This window comes from Eleutherodactylus coqui, chromosome 1 (genome assembly GCF_035609145.1).
Source record: "Eleutherodactylus coqui strain aEleCoq1 chromosome 1, aEleCoq1.hap1, whole genome shotgun sequence".
NCBI lineage: Eukaryota > Metazoa > Chordata > Amphibia > Anura > Eleutherodactylidae > Eleutherodactylus > Eleutherodactylus coqui.
Window position 1 is genome coordinate 252,101,001 of NC_089837.1, and position 23,461 is coordinate 252,124,461.

Below are 23,461 nucleotides of genomic sequence, written 5' to 3' on the forward strand. Positions count from 1 at the left end.
TACTGTAACATGTTAAATATAATTTTCCATTTGCACTGGTAAACTGAGTATGTATATGTGGTACTATTCAATGAGCATTTGAAGTATCCTTTGTCATACGTAAAATGTAATTACGTTGTGCTATTGTCACATTTTTGTCAGTTATTTTTTAATAAAAGCATTTTTCTTACATTCAAAAACATAGCACTAATGAATAATGTCTAAGATACCATACAGCAATATAAAAGCTGAATAGGTCACCGATAGGCATATTGCTTGCGTGCCTCCTAACATTGCACTAAATGCTGAGAAAAAATTACGAGGAGCTTGCACTATGAGGCATAATATGAATAACACAAAGAAAAGTACATTGAAATAATAATATGTATCCCCAGGTCTAGGTATATATCAAATCTGTATAAGTCTTACCCTTGATATGATACATGAAAATTTCTAATTTGACACTAATTTTACAAGTACTCTGTAGCAATTGGGAACCTCAGGTCCAGTCTCTGAACTGAGAAGACTAATAGTGCACATACCGTGCTAATACAGCGCAGATGACTGTCACCATCTCTCATACTCAAAGTGTTATAGAAGATGATAGTGCACCTGAGGATTTTATATATATATATATATATATATATATATATATATATATATATATATATATAAAATAATCTAGAAGAACAGATTAAAGCCCAGTACAAGGAATCAAGGCAAAAGAAGCAAGAATTCAAATATTTCCTATACTGCAAGGTAAACCTGAGAAGTGTGGGTTTTATGATAATGACAGTTAATGCAGAATAAAGCATATGTCTAGTAGCATAACCCCTAGTCTCCCCCTTTCCCTTTCATTTGCTCTTTGCTATAACAACTGCTTTAACAGAATGAGGGGGCACTTTATTGAGTTACATTAATGCTACCTGATTCTTTTGTATCAGTTGTTGTTATTAAATCATTTCTGTTCTAGAAACTCTGAGCTGAAGGAAGCTTACTTAACCTACATTAAATCTTGATAATGTAATAATGAGTCTTTTAAAGGGATAATAATTTTAATTCCCCTATCTGCAGCTATAAAGATTGTATACAGCTAATCCAGTTTGCCCTTTCAATTAAACTTGTTCAGCTTGTTCTATTTAGTCAGCACCTGAATGGGCCATTAAAATTCTTGGTCTGTAAGACTTGTATGCTGTTCACTGTTGTTTTTAAATTCCATTAAATCCAAATAGTCTTTATCGCCCCATGACCACTGTGACTTCAATCAGCCAATTTAATTACCTTACAAAATTGTCAGTAGAAAAAAGCTAAGAAAAACAGGAAGGGATGTGACGTTATCAAATTGAAATCTTTCTCTCTAATGTTTAATCTGGACCAGTCAATAAAAATGCTCCTAAACTCTTCCCTTCAAGGGGTATTCAACCTCACGTTCATCCCAAGGTTTTTACTGTGTTTGAAAGTTCTTGAGATGATGATGAACATGAACTGTCCCTTTGGTTCATAATCAGTATTGTCCGAGTTGATGTAACCTTGATGCACTGATGGACATCAGCTTTTCTGAGTAGGCTGAAATAACTAAATTCAACGGCTAAGCATTTTTGATAGATTAGAATAGTAGTAGATAGACAGACAGATAGATAGATAGATAGATAGATAGATAGATAGATAGATAGATAGATAGATGAAATGCATGGATTTCTAGAGGGCATATGTATACAAAATTTACCAAAATACACTAATAATGTGTAATTAAAATTATAATAATGTTCAAAATATTAAACTGCGTAGTATTCCTTATTTTTCTGTCAGTACCATGGTGGATTTAATTCTGAAGCAGTGCACAATGCCACACTACACTGCATAAAAGCCGACATTCAGAACATGTCGTGCCGCATTACCCGCAATAACTATCAGTCAAGAACATTATTGTTCATGAGTTACATATAAAGGCAGTCAAAAAAGATATGTTATTGTTTTATCGGTCATTACATATCTTCATTATTAACCATTAGAAAAAATGACAGCAACAAATGAGAACTTACTAGTGCAAATTCTATAGTAGTACATTTAATATAGAGTGACAAAAGCAACTTCTGTAATTTCAGCTTTTATTGACTTATTGACTTTTTTTTATCTGTCCTTCTTTAAAGCAAGGCCAGTTGTACGTTTTATATATTAATCATATCTATAACTTATTAGAGATGTTAGTGATCTCTCTAGGTAGACAGACAGAAAGAGAGATGAGAGGGAGAGAGAGACTAATTTTTCTTAAAAATGATTAATTTCTTAAACCTGCAAATATAATTAACTAACATTAAGTGTATGAATTTTGTATAAATAGCTGCATATTTTGAACAGATGGTTCTACATCATGTCAGTCATCTTGCATTATAACTGGGAGAATAATATCCCACCAGTCTTATTGTTATCGGTGAAAATACTAAGAGCTATAACCCATGCCAATGATACTCTTGCCTTATGAGAATAACATTTTATGATTTTCTTGGCTCACATGCATGGCTGACACCACGTTGCATACAGACTGGCATTGGCAAAGTATTGAATCTATGACTAATAGCATATGGGAAAGAATAAATCATCTGTAATGGATTTACTTGTTATCTAGCAATGGATTTTGCTTTTTAACAGGCTGCCTTTTATGTTGTGATAGGAAACATCTCTGGCTTCCACAGTAAATATATATATTAGTGTACAGAATCAAGACTATTAAGCTATTTAGTTATTTTTCCAAAGTGTTAAGCCACTAAGATAGTGTAGAGTTGCTTAAATGCTTTAATAATAGTGCAGTAGAGCTTCACAGCATACTACAATACACCGGTAACAGTAGTGTAATCTTACATGAAGTAAGTGTGAATGATTATATATATATATATATATATATATATATATATATATATATATATATATATATTTATATATCAATAGACAGATAGATAGATGATAGATAGATAGATAGCATAAATATGGGAATGCATGCGGACCTTATACTACAAACCAGCAGCATGCTATTCTGTAGGGTGCAGTTAGCAGGGCTATGGTAGGAGAGTACGGTATCTTGCACACAAGCTGCTCAAAGCCGAGCAATTGTTTAAGGACTCGCCTGTTGCCATAGTGCTGCAGGCTGAGGCAGAAAATCAGCGGCTAGTTGTCCTTTGAAGACTCTCTTCAGACAACTGTTGACCTCAGCCAAGCAGAAAGGAACACAGGACTGCACATTACTATTGTTATTAATATTGTTAAATGTTCTGTAAAAAGAAAAAGGAAGAATGCATTGAATAGTCTTTTGTGGAGCAAAAAGGGCACTGATGTGGGAAAACATGGTACCAGGATGACTGAGTCACATCCGCAAACCATCTGTCTTGGTCAAGATACATAGCAGTGTCGAAGGGAAATCTCCTCTAAGCATTTCTATCAGAGAATAAATGTTCCCTGGTGTGGTGCTAGGCAAGGTTCACATTACTATCACTAAGAATCCATTCAGCAATTCACTCCCCAGCCATCCCTGCACATTATAGGTGTGACAATGGATCCTAATTTATTACTGTCATCATGACTTCCTATTTTTATGTTACTTGTTGTCCTTCTTGACAGTGGATTCCTTCTGTTGTATGTGATTTATGGAGAACAAGGGATCTTTCCATAATTCCTAATAGGTAGAACTGCACCTTTGGGTGTTGATAAGTTGAGAAGAGACTGTACTCTAGCATGTGATTGATTCAATGCATGAGTGGCATTATGTGAATTGTATTTCATGTCATTGTATCATCAATACTCATGCCAGAGCATGAGTCCTATTGTAATACTTAGGTTCTGCTTGCAACGTGCAAAATATAGACGTGTGTAACTGCTTCCAAAGAAACAAGCATTCCTAGAGATGGTTGCTATTAGTAACATGCCTCAAGCATCACCTTTAGAACCAGATGGCGGCAGAAAGAAGTCACACTTTGGATTCAGCACCATTAAATTCTATTTATTAGGCTGATGACTTTTTATATATCTACAGCTACTCATCTTTTTGTTGCTAATATTAATTGGCATTGTAATAGATGTTTAGCTCCCTTTCAATCTGATAGACTTAAAGGAATAAGTAACGCTTTGCTTTCATATATATTAATGCACAGTTTATCTAGATGATTTCAGTTGTGATGTCTATTCTGTTCTGCCAGCAGTTTATCACTTGTTTGCTTTATCTGAAACCACTTGGACAAACTTTAACTACTCTTGATGTATGATTGCCCTGAAGATCATAGATACATCTAGAACAACTATTGATAGTACTTCATCACCTATTATTGAACAGATTCAGAAAATGTTACCTATTTCAGATAGCATAGACTTTTTAGTGCTTCTATCCCACATGTCTTGATATAAAGAGCGACTTACTCTCAGAGCTTATAAAGGCATTCATTGGCTTGTTGAGGGAATTTACTCCCAATAAACATCTTATAAGAAGAGTTAGGAGCTTACTGAGACTATACAAATAATCTTTGATGTATTTACTAGACTGTTGACTAGATTTTCCCCTTTACTACACACTTCCCACAAGAGTGGATGACTAACATATAGCAAAAGACAGTGATTAGAGCTTCCTAGAATCCTGCTTAAGCTACAATGACACATTCCCATTCTATCCCTCATTATCACAGAGCTGTCAGTGTTCCATTCATTGGACTGCAGTGACAATAATCCATTTCTGCAGACACCAGAGATAGATTAGTGTGTTTTCATTGTGCACGAGAAAGACCTGGCTGCAATAAACCCACCTAGCAGACATCTGTTTATTGTTTCCACTGTGCTTACTACATTCAAGACATAGCAAAGTAAAAGGCAATCTTACCAAACCGTAGAACATGTGTGGTCCCTTGAGTATACCCAATCCAAAACAAGCAGGCGACAAATCGTAGGGTGCACCTGAAGAATGAATGAGTTAGAAGAGGGCACATAACCTTCATGGTTCCACTGTACATCCGCTTGGCTCCTTTCCCCTATAAAGTGTCAGGTTCCCCGGTAGGGCAAGAAGAATGAGAGGACATAGACTGATGGCCCTCAGACACGATCACGGCATGGTCACAGAGACAACATGAGCAAGGAGGATCCGCTTCCCAAACCCATTAGCAATCCCTGCATGTTCTTCATTCACTGCACCAAGGAGCAACCTTCAACTGCAAGGAATGGTGGGACATCCATGTTAGAGGGGGGAGAATCCTTGAGAAATCCAAATGTATATGTACATCCCGGTGAGCCTGGAAGGGATGAAGGGGGAGGGAAGGCAATCAATAGATAATCCAGCTCGGAAAAATCGCTGAGCTATGGTAGCATAAGGGAAGTGTGTGTGCTAGTAGAAGGGGTCTGCTGCTTTCCCTTTCTGCTGCACTGCTGCACAGCTCCTGACGTGCAGCCAAGATTAAGTGAGAGAAATTGAGATAGCTCCTCTCTTTTAAGGCTGCCAGCCAGACAGCCTTTCCCAATTTGTATTAAGCAACTGATCTGATATGCCCGTGCTGAAAAGCTGCTTGCCTTTCTTCATGGGCAGAGAGCATTGCTTTCCCAGCAAGACTCGTAGCACTGGAGACTATCTTTATGCCATCACACAGATAGCACTAGCTGCCTACAGTATGCCACTTCTGCTGGATATTAGCATGTTTCGCTTGTGATTGTAGTTTTACATTAGGTGTAATGTGCATCGGAAGGATGGGAACTCAATCCCCCAGTTAGCTCTCTTCCTCGCTCAGCCATTTAACCCCTTCTCAGATGAAAGCTACTGCATGCATTATAGTAGGTAAGTAGGCATGTGTGGCCACTTTAGCACTGAATAGGTTAATCCCAGTAAACGTTTCCTATACTATTCTATTGAAATCATTGGTGAAGGCAGTGATATTTCTCATCAGAGAGAGAAACTTTCATATGAGACACCATTGCTTGCTAGTATCTGGAACCTAACGTAGTTTACACCTACACTTTGCTTCTTATTCGCTAACATCGAAATTTACTCTTAAACCAATAAACCGTTTAAGAAATGTAGCAGGCACATTTAGTGTAACACGATAAATTAACCCTTTCTTGCCACAGCATATATACATCGGATATAGGCAAATAAAAGCGTAATCATAAAATTTTAAAAATCATACAACGCCCCCATACCTCTATATTTTCTGAAAGCAGACACTTGGCACATTGTGAAAATGCCACCCAGCAATGCCATGGGGGCCTTTGTGTAATTTTCAATCAAACTGTAACATTGATTCAAAAAACATGCAGAGCCTACGATGTAGCAAAACCTCCTAAAAAAAAATAATACAGCTATATATTCCTATATTCATTCATCAGAACTGATGAGAGTAAATATCTCTGATCCAGATGCCAATAATATTTACGCGACAGAGTCAATATACGGCCTGATTAGACACAGGGGGTGCCTGATATGTAACTGTTCATTTTCTCTTCTTTATGCGAAAAACAATAAAAGGCTCCCCCCCCCTCAAATGTGACAGTTAGAGGACATATATCTCTCTAGGTTCTTCCTTCCTGATGCCACTTGCAGCTCCCCCTACCACACACAGGACCAAGAGGTAAAACTTTTCATCATGCTCCCTGACTCTGATTGAACGCTGCCCCCAAATATTGCACTGATGTACTTTTTGTGTAATAACTTTTTGTGACAAGTTGTCTTGACCCATTATCTTAATGTAATAGAATCCATTGTAAAGCAAATAGAATGATAAACAAACTGTGGCACAGAAAGTTAGCATGTTAAGGCTGCATGCACAGGGCAGTAATTCCACGACAAGATTTCACGCGGAATTTCCGTCGTTGCACGCTGCCATAGAATTGCATTGGTTTATGCAATCCTATGCAGACAGACACAATTTTGATTGCGGAAAACTCACGCGATAACAAAATTGCGGCATATTCTATTTCAGTGCGCGAGGCTCGCACTGCCACGTCATCACTGACGCGCTCTGCACTGCACATACATGGCTGTGTGCCTGCTGGCACATCCGCAGAGCAAAGCGAAGACGCCAGACAGGTAAGCCGTGCTTCACTGCAGGAGCACAGGTCGCATCCCGCTGCGAGAATCTCGCAGTCGGAATCCGACCCGGCCGTCTGCATTCACCCCAAAATCTCAAGTTAAACTCTGCTACAGCTGTATATTAATGAGCCTGGTATGATTTGAAAGCTAAAACTGTAGAGTGAGCATTTAAAAAAATAGTCAAGGGCAAAAAAAAAGAACTGAAACCTGATCAGCACTGTCTAAAAAAATAAACCGTCATACTCACTTCACCTGATGGAGCTGGTATAAAAGTGCAGCAGGGGACCAGGCACCATCAGAACGATTGCTGCGGGGGATCAGGTGAGGTGTTAATTTTTTATGTTTTCATACAGTGTTGAGCAGGTTTTAGTTTAATTTTTCTCCATAGAATACCCCTTTAAACTCATGGTGTATTATATGTATCCTTAGCAATAAAAGGGATAACAAGTATACACATTGAGGTCTCATTCACACGAGCGTGTGTTTTGTGCACGCATAATGCATATTTCTAAAAGAACTAATGGGTTCCTATAGAAGTGTTCATATGCGCAGAATTTGAAGTGCAAAACAGCGCACACCTAAAAATGTAGGACATAGGTGCATGTTTTGCAGGAGTTTCCATTGACTACTATGGTAACAGGAGTTAATGGAAACTCCTGCGCACGGTATAGCTTACCCGCTGCTTACAGCAGGGCATTTAAAAGGTGCTTCCGGCCAGAAGCTGTTAACCCCTTGGTCCCCACTGGGATGAGGGCACTCCCTGAGGGTTCCGTTAATCCCCGTGGGAAGTCCCCTCATCACTGAACACTGTGAAAGCACTGTCACAGTGTTCAGTGATGAGGGGACTCCCCGCAGGAATGAAAGAATTCCCTGTCACAGCTGTGGCAGAGATGCGCAATGCTATCCCATTGCTTTCAATGGGGCCGGCTTTGCTACCATCCCATTGAAAGCAATGGGAACAAGGCAAACCCTGCAGCGATGATTTCCAAGGGGGTGGGGGGAGGACTTGAAATAATAGCCCCATCCCGAAAATCATCCCTAGCTGTAGAAAAGAAGAAAAAAAAATTATCTCACCTAGAAGCGCTGTCTGGCTCTACTCCCCGGTGCCCACCAGTCTTCTTCTGTATTCTGGTGGCCAGGGATTGAAAAATCCCTGCCTACAGAAAGTGCTGCCTCTAATTGGTTGAGCGCTGTAACCAATCAGAGGCAGTGCTCAGTCATTCATTGAATGACAGCTGAGCGGTGCTGGATGGGAGATGTCAGTGGAAGGGTCAGTATGACTTTTTTCCCATTTTATAGCATTATTTGCCAACTGTGTTTTTAAGGTTAATCAGGGAAGGTACAGTTTTTCCTTAGGAAGAGTTCCTAGAGAGGAGACTTTATAAGGCCATGCATTCAAATTTATGCAAATGAAGAAATAGAATAATGTCTCTACAACGCCATTTATTGCAAAGCAGCATTCCTGCAAGTCAGTTGCGCATATGAACCTCTGAAGGAGCCCTTACACATGTATTTAGGAATAGTTAGCCCTGTGGTGAAGATAGTGGGGCCATTCTTATCAGGACGCCTATACAGCTTTTAGGCAGGGGTCTTCCTATCTTTCTGATTAGCTAATTGCAAAATTCACCATCTGAGATTGCGTTGCAGAGGTACCTCTGACCACTGGGGTCAGCTACCAGTCACACCAGGTCTGGTCCAAAAGCCAGACTGGTTGGTTAGCACAGTGGGTCCACTTTTGCTATCTGTAACAGGTTTTTTCTCATTTCCTTTTCTTGCATGCTCCAAAAAATAGAACATGCTCTATTTTGTGTGTGTTTACACACAAAAGGGTCCCATAGAAGTCTATGGGGTTGGCTAAATGCACTCACAATAGGCAAGGTGATACGTAAATTTAAAGTGCAAAACTGCAGGGAAAAGAACACATCTGCATTAAGGATGAGCGAGTATACTCGCTAAGGCACTACTCGTTCGAGTAATATGCCTTAGCCGAGTATCCCCCTGCTCGTCCTCAAAGATTCGGGAGCCGCTGCGGGGCAGGGAGCTGCGGGGGAGAGCAGGGAGGAACGGAGGGGAGATCTCTCTCTCCCTCTCTCCCGCCCGCTCTCCCCTGCTCCCCGCCGCGACTCACCTGTCAGCCGCGGCAGTCCCCGAATCTTTATGGACGAGCAGGGAGATACTCGTCTAAGGCACATTACTCGAACGAGTAGTGCCTTAGCGAGTATACTCGCTCATCCTTAATCTGCACCTTATTAGGCTAAATAGCTTTTTAAATCATGGCGGGGGTGTGCACAGTGCCAATGCGTTGCGCTGAGGCATGCGTAATTGCATATACACCCATCTGAAGGAGCCTTTACATGCATATTTGCTGTGTATTGTATATTACCTGGGTAAAAAGAATACACATGTAATATGCAGGATAATTATGCTTGTCTGAGTGAGCCCTTATATGCTGTGCACAGAGCTGCAGCATCCGATTTCTGAGGGACAGTGTCGGGGCAGCTTCAGACGGACATTTTTGTGTGCATTTTTGTGCACGCAAAATATAAGCGCACAATACACTGAGAATAGAACACATTGATATCAAGAGTTCATTCGCGTTTCCCGATTTTGTGTGCGCATTTCATGCACGCACAAATACATTTCTCTGTGCCTATTTGCGCAGCAACTTACCCATAGAAGTCTATTAGAAGTATGCAAATGTGCATTACGCTGCACAAATCCATGCTACAGAGAACACATCTGGACCTATTTAAATCAGGGTGGTGGTGTATTAAGTGCATATGACCAGGTCCTGTGTGCAGATAAAGGGACAGAAAACTACAGACGCTTGCATATCAGCCTTGTTCACTGCGCAAATATATTGCGTTGAAAGGTGTGCATTTGTGCATACGCTCATCTGAAGGAGCTCTCCGTGTGAGACAACAGTGTACTTTGCTGGGGCAATTGAAGGCAGAGTTTTGTGTCTGTTGTAATCTGCACACAATCTATTCCAGTGCAATTTATTAGAGGAGTGGAAGAATGTAAGTTCTTCAGACATGTTTTCTGTTCGAGTAGCCCACACAGCTTTGGGCAGTTACAAGCAGTGCACACAGTGGTGTGTGTCTGTTTTCAAAATTAGAAATGAAAATGCTTGGTAACAGAAAAGTTGGGAAAGTACATGGTAGAGACAAACATCTGGCCCACATCCTCTGCCAGTAAAGATATTGGTGACAGTGCAAGCAGTGCACAGGTCCAGTACTAGTAGCAACACCCATGTGCCTTGAAATATTAGCTGCACCAGCAAGACAGGGTTGTCTGTCTTTTCAATTTGTCGTGTTATTTCTGGAGGATGCTACAGCCATTATGGACTGGCTGGCTTGCTTCTGGTCATGTCTGGAGGAAGACTCCAATGCTTTTTAAGCCAAGATCCAGTGGATTTCTACTCTTCTGCAGTTACTTGGCACACTGTTAGAGACAATTAGCCTTTCCCTTCCATCATCTCTGTCCCCACTGGACCCTCTTAGTGTGGTGCCACCCGAGGTGATAAAAATAAGGAAGATACTCAACAACAGCATAGTGATGAGGAGTTGTGTGAGGTCAGCTCAGGTTATTGAGTGTGTTGTGGAGCTGAAAGCAGTGGCAGAGACACATAGGTAGGGCCAGAACATCTGCAAAACATCCCAGGAGTAGGCATGCAGGTATGATCAGCTCCTTCCAGAGGAGGGCCAAGCTCAGGTGGTGGTAATACAAGCTGTTTCCAGTACTCTTACATATGGCAATTCTTCTATACCTCCCCGATGAAACAAAACATGGCATTGTGCTGGATCTGCAGCAGAAAGTAATGCGTGGCCAGGGCACAAACATAGAAGCTGTGGCTCTACATTAGCACATGAAGCAGTATCACAAGGCTACACAATATAAAGTCCCAAGGTATGTGTAATGCTCCAAATCCCTGACATTTGACTAGTAGCTAGGACTCATCCACAGGCAGCATAGTATCATTGTTGTCATCATTACTATTATCTTCCCCTGTTCTATCAGTTATCCTGTTACCATGCGGCGGTTGCTGGTCCTCCCTGGGTGACGGTGTGCGGGGTCCGGCGGTCGAGGCGCGTCCCCCCGGCTTGTTGTCCAGCTGCCAGTTATTGGTTTCCCTCAGAGTGCTAGCTAGTCTGCCTGTGTTGGTCTCCTGCCTCTGTCATCTTGTCTGCTATACTTTGCTGGTGTTTGCCAGGTTTTTCCATCTGCCTCAATTCTGCTTTGTATTGTTCGTGTTGGTCATTTACATCTGCCTTTTCTGACGGTATTCTACTCTTTCCATTCAGGTATGCCAGCATCCCTTTTCGGTCCCTAGTGAGAGTAGGGACCGCCGCCCAGTTGCCTGCCTGGGGTTAGCCAGGAGTGGGGGCAAGCAGGCAGGGACAGGGATTGTGGGTGAGATCTAGGGCACCAGGGCTGGCGTATCAAGGGTAGTATACCGTAACATATCCATTATTGAATCTATGACCAACAAACAACACTATGAGCCAGCTATCCAGTTGCCATGAACTCACACCTGGCCAAGTTGTTGGTGGTGCAGTGACAACCATACTGCCTGGTTGAGTCCATTGCCTTTAGGCAACTGATTAAAGGGGTTGTCCCGCGAAACAAAGTTGGGGTATACACTTCTGTATGGCCATATTAATGCACTTTGTAATGTACATTGTGCATTAATTATGAGCCATACAGAAGTTATTCACTTACCTGTTCCGTTGCTAGCGTCCTCGTCTCCATGGTGCCGTCTAATTTTCAGCGTCTAATCGCCCGATTAGACGCGCTTGCGCAGTCCGGTCTTCTCCCTTCTGAATGGGGCCGCTCGTGCCAGAGAGCTGCTCCTCGTAGCTCCGCCCCGTCACGTGTGCCGATTCCAGCCAATCAGGAGGCTGGAATCGGCAATGGACCGCACAGAAGACCTGCTGTCCACCGAGGGTGAAGATCCCGGCGGCCATCTTCGCAAGGTAAGTAAGAAGTCACCGGAGCGCGGGGATTCGGGTAAGTACTATCCGTTTTTTTTTTAAACCCCTGCATCGGGTTTGTCTCGCACCGAACGGGGGGGCTATTGAAAAAAAACCAAAAAACGTTTCGGCGCGGGACAACCCCTTTAAGTACGCTTAGCCTAGGTGGCATATACCTAGCCACTATTACTTCTCCAAGAAATCCATTCCTCTCTTGTACAATCATGTGGAGGAGAGGCTGGGCCTGTTCTCGCAATTGTCAGTGTGCACAAGGTGCACACCACCATTGAATTGTGGAGTAGCAACAATGGCTAGGGATAGTGCAAGACTTTCATGGCCTGCTGGATCAATATTTAGCAGTATGATGTACCACAGCAACAAGGTAGGACATTACTAACACCTCTACAGTTGAGCGAGTGTTAAGGATACTTTCCGACACCAAGAGCCTATTCTCTGAGTCCTGCTATATTTCTTCCTCAATCAACATAGCTTACACTGCTCCTCCCTGCTTTCATAGATGCAAGGTGAAGCGTGGAATTACTCCTGCTGTGTCTGGACGAAAAGAGAAGGAAATCCCATGCTGGCTGTCTCCTTGCAAGCTCACACTGGGCAATGTGGTCTCTAATAACAGGAAGAGTATTGTCTCTGCACTGTGTGTAGGCCACATAACACATGCTGCTTGCATGGCACATGTGGTCAATCTGGTCATAACACATTTCTTAAACACATGTTTTGTGTTGAAGCATATGCTGGCCAATTTGCAATCACTTTAGCCGTTCCTATGAGTTTAAGCATGTCCTCCTAGAGTTGCAACAACAAAATGAACACAGCTTGATATGTGACGTTCTAATGCACTGGAATTCCACCTTACACATGTTGGACCGTCTGTACGAACAGCGGAAAGCTGTGAATTATTTTGTCAGCAGCAGATGGGCAGATTTTGGAGCCAGTGTGATTTTCAGATCAAGAATTGGCAGCTGATCATTAATGTTTGTCATGTGTTCAGGCCTTTTGAAGAGGTGACAATATTTGTCAGTAGAGGCAACAGTGGAATGAAGAATTTTATGTCGCGGATATTCATTCTAGCAAACGCTCATGACAATGATTCAGCAAGAGATGATAGAAGGATCAGATCTGGCTTGCATCAGCACTATTGTTGAGGAGCTGGTAAATTTGTAGATGGAGTTATCACAAGAAAGGATAGGGGACAAGTCAGATACCCAACATGATGACAGTGATGATGATTATGATGATGACCATGGTGATGATGATGATGTACAACAATGGCAGTATGGGGTGAACTTGGTGGTTCCTTAGAAATGCTGGTGAGTATAGCGAGTTGTTTGCACTATTGCTTGTGTGCTGACAGCCATATTATTAGCATGAAGCAAAGAGATGAATACATGATAGCCATTCTTTTAGACCATTGGTGTAAAATCAGAATGGAGGAAATTTTTCTGCCTTCTAAGAGCGAGGCAAAATCAGCTTATTATCGAGACAAGCTATGCAGCCAGTTTGTGATGGCCTTCAAATGGCAGGCACCTGTTGCAAGTGAGTCAACAATCCATCACCTCTGCCAGCGCTACTGCCCATTCAGTTTAGAAAACTTGATGACAAACATTTTACATGCAATATGCCGACCTAACACAAATAATCATCATCATCACTAAAGGAATATTCACCACCACTACCAACTAAACAACCAGGTTCAGTCATACCAGGACTGCACCCATTCTCTAACTTATACCCTGAGCCTAGACCCCATGGACTTCTAGGGTGAGCAGATTTAAACATTGGCAAGAACTGGCCGAGTTTTTCATGGGTATACTATTTTGTCCACCCTGCCGTGTAGTATCAGAGAGGGTATTCAGTGCAGCAGGTGGTGTCGTCACCTGGCAAGCAAAATCTTGGAAAAACTTGCGTTTGTAAAAATAAATCAGGCATGGATTGCAGAGGATTTTAAGCCACAGATCTCCTGTCCGATTGCTTATTTAATACTGTGCAACTGATGTTGCTGCTACTTTTACTAAGACCCCTGCTGCTGCTACTACCAGCCCTACCCAAACACAGATCAACCAGGTCATGTCAGAAAGGGATCATTTTTTCGGCCCTCTATTCATAAAAAAAGCTACTTCTTCACTTTCCAAGATGCCAATCCTGTTGCAACTCCCCAAAATGGGATAATTTTTTGACAGCTTCTAAAAAGTCATTACTTTATCTTCACTTTGCAGGTGCAAAACATGTTGCTACACCCAAAGCGGTAAAATTTTTAAACTGCTTGGACAAAGCCATTGTTTCTTCTTCATATGTATAAACACCAGCAGGCATCTATCAGCAAAATGGTTAATTTTAGATCTTTTTTGTGTTGCTACAAAGTAACGCGACTTTATAGCACCACGTGCAAAGATTTTTTTTTGGGGGGGGGGCGCTTGAAATATAAGCCCTACCCCGAAAATAAGCCGTAGCTACGTAAAAAAAATGAATACATCACCTCTCCGGTGCTGACATTTCCCCGGCCTCCAGGAAGCTCTGCCTCTGATTGGTTTCCAAGCATGTGGTTCAGCCATTCAGAGCTGGCACTTGAGGAACCAATAACAGACATTCAGTGATTCAAAGAATAGCTGTGACTAGTTTTTTGAGTGCTTGGTCTGATTGGTTGAGCTGCATGCAATGTATATTTCTTCCTAATGATATGAAGTGTTAGTCATTACCTGGAAGCCTCAATCGCTCGACACAACATGGGCCACCTAGCTGATATTCCTCTTTACCAATGTCAACCTTTGGAACTTACTTTTGGGTACCCATTTAAAGGCAACAGGGCAAGAGTGGGGGCTCCACAACATATTAAACTGTTTTAACTTTAATCCTTTGGAAATCTAATCACTTTGCCCAGCTCAGCTATAAGCTATCTGCATTTTGGACAGCTGGGTTGAGCAAATAGCCTTTCTTTACTAATGTGGGATGTGCCATGAGCTGGACTATTTGGAGGACAGTTGTATGTGCTATATTTTTCCTCTACAAAGAATTGAGAGGGCAGATTTGTTTTTGGGGTCTGTTGACAAAATATTTGTTTTTGTATTGTTTTGCTCTTAAAAAAATACAAACAGCTGTAAATAGCAAAATATAACTTTAAAAATTGGGACAGCAGGAAACTGAACAATTACTCCAGCTAATGGGCAGCACATAACAAACGGTGAAAGGAGCCCTATCTGCACATAACTTCCCAGATGCCAAGGATCCTGAGGCATCTTGAGATGATGGGGAGGAACTGGTGGGAGCGGCCACGAAATGGAGCGACCTCAAACTTCCAGAGGTAAGTTCTAAACTCTCCAGCAATGGGTGGCAGCAAGGTGCTCCAGGAGACCTGCAAGGACACTTCCACCTGCAGAGTGTGTGCGCCTAAGTTCCTGAAGAACCATGTGGTCCCCGCACTATGTGGAATTGGTGGCAACGGTGTTGGGAAAAGAAGGATTGTAAGTGCCAGTTGCCTTTAACAAACACCCTTAAAAAAAAAAATAAAAGCAGCATTATACTAGGCAGAAGGTCTGCAGGGGGGCTGCTACTATTCTTAAACACGGCTCCCCATCTCCTGCTCTATGAGCTACCTTTAAGCTTCGCCTTCTTGAGCCAGTAAGGATCCATAATCTATCCTTCAGCTTTTTAATCCACGCAAGCTGTTGTTCAGCAGGTCCCTTTGTGTCTAAGGCACCTTGTAAAAAAAGGCTCAGTAGATGATTGAGTGGCCAGTTTCTTTCATTATGAAAAACATTTTAAAAGGATAGTACATGAAAGTATCAAGGCCAATTTGGCGGGGCTTATTGGGCTGGCGTATTGAACAATAATGGTGTCTTGGGCACTATCTGCGACCTTATAAAGGTGTGCGCTCATTGATTAACCCCTAAAAGGTGAGAGAAGATCACTTAAAAGTGCAAGACGATTATTTGATTGACACTGGCACAATCATAATGCGCTCCCCATCTGTGAAACAGCTCATGAATATTTCACCAGCTCCATCAGTTGGCCAGACAAAAATAGTGATATAATCTTTGGTCTGTCTACACAGGCCATATTAAAGGGAACAGTGACCAGCATGCACTTGGGATTAACCAGGCACAGAGCGGGACTCCAGGACCCAGATCACAGGCTCCTCCACCAGGGGCTGAGGGGGAGCAGAGAGGAGCCACCGATGCCTGGGAAGCCTCTAGCTATGGTGAGAACTGAGCCAGGGGCTTCTCTGCTGCAAGGGGACAAATAACGTGTTAAAGGGGTCAAAAACAATGCAGCCATACCATGAAGTATGTCTTGGATTTGGTCCTTCCAAAAAGCTTGTAATGGAGGGGTCTGAGGTCAGAGGTCAGGGTTCCCTGTTCACAGCTGGGGCTGGCTGACCATGGCCCGCCCTGTTCCTGCATTGCTCTTCTGTTGGTACACACAATATCAAAAAAGGATAGATATTGGCAGGGCATTCGTGGTAAGCTTAAATCCACTACTGATAAAGCTGGCACAGTATCTAAGCTAGGGCGGCCCAAAATTATATAGTTTGGGGGAAACTAGCAGGGCAAGCTACATGCCTAAAATGCAGGATACCTTCACAGTGGCCATTGTTTTCTCAGACATTTACATAAACTAGAATAAAAACCCAATGGGGACACTACGTGTCCCTCCTGAAACAATCCCTGTTGCCTATGGTGTCACCATTGCTCACAGCAAGGGAGAACCAAGCACAAACCGAATGTTCACAGAGAAAAGGATTGCTACTACTCCAAAAAAGTAGCAGGGAAGTGGCATGGTCAGAAGACAAGGACAAATACATGGAACTCTGCACACCAACACAAAAACCTCATGCCAAATGTGAAGCTTGGGGAGGGAGCAACATGGTTTGGGTCAGCTTTGCTGTCTCTAGGCCTGGATGCCTTGAAATCACTGAGAATAAATTCTAAAGTGTATCAAAACATTTTACAGAAGAATGTAAGGGCAGCAGTCCATGTTCTCAAGCTGAAAAAATGTTGGGTGATACTTGACCCTAAGCACACAAGTAAATCAACTAGAGACTGGTTGAAAATGAAAAAGATTTGCAATTCATAATGGCCAAGTCTGAGTCTGAGAGTCCAAAATTCGTCCTCAGCATTGTACAACTCTAAGGGCTCAGTCACGCGGGCGTTTTGACGCACAAACTTTTGAACGCATCAGTTATGCGTTCAAAAATTTGACTGACCGAAGCGGGCGTCACGGCGGAAAAAATGCTGCAAGTAGCATTTATCCACTCAAACAGAGCGCTGCCCGCTATCCCCTGCTGCAACTGTGACAGCTGCAGCAGCGGATTCCTTGGTTGCGAAACCCCTGGATTCTGTCACATCCAGGGGTTTCACCTGGGGTTTCATACAGAGAACATCGCTCTCCTCTTCCACAGCTGTGATAGCTGTGGTAGAGGATTTCTTCATCTCTGCGGAGAGTCCCATTGTCACAGTGTCTAGTTCTCCTATTGACTTCGATGGAGCCGGCAATACAACTGGCTCAATTGAAAGCAATGGGCTGCCGGCCAGCGCTGCAGTGATTTTCGGGGAAGGGCTTAAAATATAAGCCCTTCCCTGAAAACCAGCTGTGGCAGAGGATCGTGATCTTCACTATATGTTCTCAATGGGGTTGCCGGCACCATTAGGCTCAAGGTTTCACATACACTGAAAACCGGTTTGCTGCAGAACGCAGTTACATGCGTTTTGCGAACTGGTGTCCCATAATTTTTGCCGCAGGCATTTTTCCGTATATAAAATTTGCAGATGTAACCGCTGCTATTGAAAAGCATTGGTTCTATCTAGTGTGAATTTTTTGACGTGCGGAAAGACGCCCGTTACAAATGCCCATGTGACTGAGCCCTAAGGGTGCCTCCCCACGGACACTAAAATGCTGCCTTTTTTTGCTCTATGTGAGAGTGAGTAAAAAAACAGTTTTATGAAACCAACGTCTTTCAATGGTTTCATTTACATTTGCATCTTTTTTTGCCTTTTTATGCACCTATGTTTCCATATGAAGCCATCATTAGCTCGATTTGTGTGAAAAAAGGCACAACAACGCACTTTACAAAGCAGACACACATATGCCTTATTGCTGCGTTTTTCGCCCGCCCAGAAACGTAAATACCTGTGTGGAGGCACCGTTATATGAAGCTGCTGGAAATTTTCGGTGAAGGTCGTTGCTTCAAAGATAGATTCATAGATTATTAAATGTAAGGATTAATTTACTTTTTCTCTCTCTACTGTAGAAGTTTATTCAATGTGCTCAGTAAAAGACATGAATGTCACAATTATTTGTGTATCATTAGTTTAGTTACATTGTGTTTATCTGTAATAGTGATTTAAACACCAATAAGGCAAATTTTATTAGTAATCTGAGAAATTCAAAAGGGTTCACATATTTTTTTTCTTATACAGTTGTAACAAAAAATATTGACCATAGCACTTAGGGCAATACAATACACTAGTTGTATACAGTATATGCTTTTCTGTCAAGCACATTTCTCCTACATCTTTGCTATGAATTACTTTATCTCAGGCTGTATTATAGGAAGAGACTAGATTATGAAGTCAAGAATCTTTACTTTAAAACAGGCCCACAATCAAAGTTGTAGGTAGGATAGATCCTGAGATACAAACAACCCCCTCCTTTTTCAGACAGCTTTAAATTTCACTTCAGTGACAACTGCAAGGAGGCAAATGAAATCCTGCTGTGTCTTTGTATAACTGCATACCACTCCAGGGGAAGGGGCAACATGGAATTTTATTCATGTTATCACCCCCCTTAATGGAAAGGTCTTACATGAGCTGATTTTAATTACGTATTCCACGATTTCAGTAATATGCGGGCATTGAAATGCATTGAATTTCGCTAGTTTGCCTACATTTGCGAGTAGGAATTGTGGATTTTGAGAGTGGAAGAAAAATCGCAGCATGCTCTATTTTACTGCAGATTCCGTGCGTATGAGCTCCATTGATCTCTATGGATGCATTCAATCCACAGTGCATACGCAATTAACATTGCGTATGGTCGTGGATTCATACGCACGTTGCTAAGAGATCAGATACAAGTGGAATAAAGAAAGCAGGAGTTTGTGGGCAGACCATGCAAAACAGAGTTTAGGGAGCAGCATACCCGTCCAGACTCCTGTCTGCAACCTCTGCTTATTCTTATGGACTCTTCTTCCAGAAGAATGTGGGTTTTTTTTAAGTATAAAAGCAGCCAAGCCTAGAGAGCAGTATCCCGTGCTGAGGGCTCTCAGAAGAGCTCACACTATGATAGCACAAGGGAATGTCACTTGAGCGGTCGCCTGAGCGATCTAAGATGTTTCCAGGGAGTTGAACTACTTTCTGATGTTATTCCCTGCTTTTGTTCGTTTTTCGCACGGACAATACACTGTCCATCCACGAACATCCATGCAGAAACTCGCATGCATACGCGACCATGTGCAAGTAGTTTACTGCTGCAGATTTCCGCATGCAAAATCCGTCCCACTCATATGAGCCTGGCCTAACAATTCAGACTATGCTTGTTCTCCAGTTGTCATATATGGGAGTCTAATTTTTTCTTTAGAAAATGAGTTTATCCAACTCTTCATTCCTGTTCAACTAATTTTGACTATTTATTGACTCCACGACCCAGACACTTACCAACGTCCAGATCGTAGTAGCAGGTAAGTCGCACAAATACTCGCACCACAAAGATAAATATTAGAGATCAGCGAGTATATTCGCTAAAGGCAATTGCTCGAGCGAGCATTGCCTTTAGCAAGTATCTCCCCCGCTCGAGACTGCAGGTTCAGGTGCCGGCGCGGGGGAGCGGTGAGTAGCGGCTGTCAGCAGGACGGAGCAGGGTGGAGAGAGGGAGAGAGAGATCTCCCCTCCGTTCTGCCCCGCTCTCCCCCGCAGCTCCGTGCCCGCTGCCGGCACCCGAACCTGCAGTCTCGAGCGGGGGAGATACTCGCTAAAGGCAATGCTCGCTCGAGCAGTTGCCTTTAGCGAGTATACTCGCTTATCTATAATAAATATCAATAAAGTTTACAATTTACACAGCCCCAATCTTTACTGTAAACTATGCTGAATATGGTGAATGCTTCTCTGGTAATACCCATTACATGTTACAGTCATAGTGCTTATGATCACTACAAAGGAATGTCTAATGCCCTCCTGACAGATGGAAAAGTTTTCATCAGTAGAAAAATTGTATGTATTTTACTTGTAAATTAGAATTTTCACTTATAAACAAAGTTGCCTGAAGGTGGTTATGTGTATAAATATATTTTTATAAACAGTATGCTGTGTATGCTCTATAGCATATTAATTTTGGTAGCTGCTTGCGGTGTATAGTATATATTTTTAATAGAGATGAGCGAACGTACTCGTCCGAGCTTGATACTCGTTCGAGTATTAGCGTGTTCGAGATGCTCGTTACTCGTAACGAGTACCACGCCATGTTCGAGTTACTTTCACTTTCATCTCTGAGACGTTAGCGCGCTTTTCTGGCCAATAGAAAGACAGGGAAGGCATTACAACTTCCCCCTGCGACGTTCAAGCCCTATACCACCCCCCTGCAGTGAGTGGCTGGCGAGATCAGGTGTCACCCGAGTATATAAATCGGCCCCTCCCGCGGCTCGCCACAGATGCGTTCTGACAGAGATCAGGGAAAGTGCTGTCTTGCTGGAGTTGCTATAGGGAGAGTGTTAGGAGTATTTTAGGCTTCAGAAACCCCAACGGTCCTTCTTAGGGCCACATCTAACCGTGTGCAGTAGTGTGGAGGCTGCTTTTTGCAGTGTTGCACTTTTTTTTTTTTTTTTGTATATCGGCCGTGCAGAGCATTGCGCCCTGCAGTAATTATACATACTCCAGGGCTAGTAGTGGTGGTGAGGCAGGGACAGAAGACATATATTTATTGAATATAGGCAGTGGGCCTTTCCAAAAACATTTGGGGAAAAAAATCTATTTGGGCTGCCTGTGACCGTCCTCAGTGTACTGGGTCTGTGCTGGGTGTAGTTGTCCTCCTAATTCATACGCAGCCAGCTAAGTGTTACAGCAGGCTTGCGCAAAATTATTTCCTGGCTCTGTGTTGGCTGTTAAATCACCGCTGTATTCCAGTCCACAGCGCAACAGTCTGCAGTTATTTTACATACTCCAGGGCCAGTAGTGGTGATGCAGGGACAGAAGACATATTTATTGAATATAGGCAGTGGGCCTTTCCAAAAACATTTGGGGAAAAAAATCAATTTGGGCTGCCTGTGACTGTCCTCAGTGTACTGGGTCTGTGCTGGGTGTAGTTGTCCTCCTAATTCATACGCAGCCAGCTAAGTGTTACAGCAGGCTTGCACAAAATTATTTCCTGGCTCTGTGTTGGCTGTTAAATCACCGCTGTATTCCAGTCCACAGTGCAACAGTCTGCAGTTATTTTACATACTCCAGGGCCAGTAGTGGTGACGCAGGGACAGAAGACATATTTATTGAATATAGGCAGTGGGCCTTTCCAAAAACATTTGGGAAAAAAAATCAATTTGGGCTGCCTGTGACTGTCCTCAGTGTACTGGGTCTGTGCTGGGTGTAGTTGTCCTCCTAATTCATACGCAACCAGCTAAGTGTTACAGCAGGCTTGCGCAAAATTATTTCCTGGCTCTGTGTTGGCTGTTAAATCACCGCTGTATTCCAGTCCACAGTGCAACAGTCTGCAGTTATTTTACATACTCCAGGGCCAGTAGTGGTGACGCAGGGACAGAAGACATATTTATTGAATATAGGCAGTGGGCCTTTCCAAAAACATTTGGGGGAAAAAATCAATTTGGGCTGCCTGTGACTGTCCTCAGTGTACTGGGTCTGTGCTGGGTGTAGTTGTCCTCCTAATTCATACGCAGCCAGCTAAGTGTTACAGCAGGCTTGCGCAAAATTATTTCCTGGCTCTGCTGTGCGTTCAGTAAGCGAAGTCAGCCTCCAACCACAGGCCAATAAGCGGCACATTTAATTACAGTGTTCTGTTTCTGCACTACTGGTAATAAACCATGCTGAGGGGTAGGGGTAGGCCTAGAGGACGTGGACGCAGGCGAGGACGCGGAGGCCCAAGTCAGGGTGTGGGCACAGGCCGAGCCAGTGCGGTGGCCAGGGGTAGAGGCAGGGCCAGACCGAATAATCCACCAACTGTTTCCCAAAGCGCCCCCTCGCGCCATGCCACCCTGCAGAGGTAAAGGTGCTCTACGGTGTGGCAGTTTTTCACAGAGACGTCTGACGTCCGACGAACAGTGGTGTGCAACCATTGTCGCGCCAAGATCAGCTGGGGAGCCACCACCACCAGCATGCGCAGGCATATGATGGCCAAACACCCCACAAGGTGGGACGAAGGCCGTTCACCGCCTCCGGTTTGCACCACTGCCTCTCCCCCTGTGCCCCAACCTGCCACTGAGATCCAACCCCCCTCTGAGGACACAGGCGCTACCGTCTCCTGGCCTGCACCCACACCCTCACCTCCGCTGTCCTCGGCCCCATCCAGCAATGTCTCTCAGCGCAGTGTCCAGACGTCGCTAGCGCCACTGTTTGAGCGCAAGCGCAAGTACGCCGCCACGCACCCGCACGCTCAAGCGTTAAACGTGCACATTGCCAAATTGATCAGCCTGGAGATGCTGCCGTATAGGCTTGTGGAAACGGAGGCTTTCAAAAGCATGATGGCGGCGGTGGCCCCGCGCTACTCGGTTCCCAGTTCCCACTACTTTTCCCGATGTGCCGTCCCAGCCCTGCACGACCACGTCTCCCGCAACATTGTACGCGCCCTCACCAACGCGGTTACTGCCAAGGTCCACTTAACAACGGACACGTGGACAAGCACAGGCGGGCAGGGCCACTATATCTCCCTGACGGCACATTGGGTGAATTTAGTGGAGGCTGGGACCGAGTCAGAGCCTGGGACCGCTCACGTCCTACCCACCCCAGAATTGCGGGCCCCAGCTCGGTGCTGGTATCTGCGGCGGTGTATGCTTCCTCCACTAAAGCACCCTCCTCCTCCTCCAACGCAACCTCTGTCTCGCAATCAAGATGTGTCAGCAGCAGCAGCACGTCGCCAGCAGTCGGTGTCGCGCGGCGTGGCAGCACAGCGGTGGGCAAGCGTCAGCAGGCCGTGCTGAAACTACTCAGCTTAGGAGATAGGAGGCACATGGCCCACGAACTGCTGCAGGGTCTGACACAGCAGACCGACCGCTGGCTTGCGCCTCCAACCGAGCATGGTCGTGTGTGACAACGGCCGTAACCTGGTGGAGGCTCTGCAGCTCGGCAGCCTCACGCACGTGCCATGCCTGGCCCATGTCTTTAATTTGGTGGTTCAGCGCTTTCTGAAAAGCTCCCCACACTTGTCATACCTGCTCGGAAAGGTGCGCCGGGTCAGCGCACATTTCCGCAACTCCAAGACGGACGCTACCACCCTGCGGAACCTGCAACATCGG

At 43.8% G+C, this 23,461-nt stretch overlaps 1 protein-coding gene across 1 annotated transcript in view; it reads right to left on the reverse strand.

Annotated features, from left to right (window-relative positions):
* Positions 1–5,208, reverse strand: part of GRIK2 (glutamate ionotropic receptor kainate type subunit 2) — an 843,071-nt gene extending 837,863 nt beyond the window's left edge. Inside the window, exon 1 of the mRNA XM_066608100.1 lies at positions 4,838–5,208. Coding sequence (XP_066464197.1) covers positions 4,838–4,967 — 130 coding nt within the window. The 5' untranslated portion in view covers positions 4,968–5,208. The remainder of the gene's footprint in view (positions 1–4,837) is intronic.
* Positions 5,209–23,461: the final 18,253 nt, after the last annotated feature.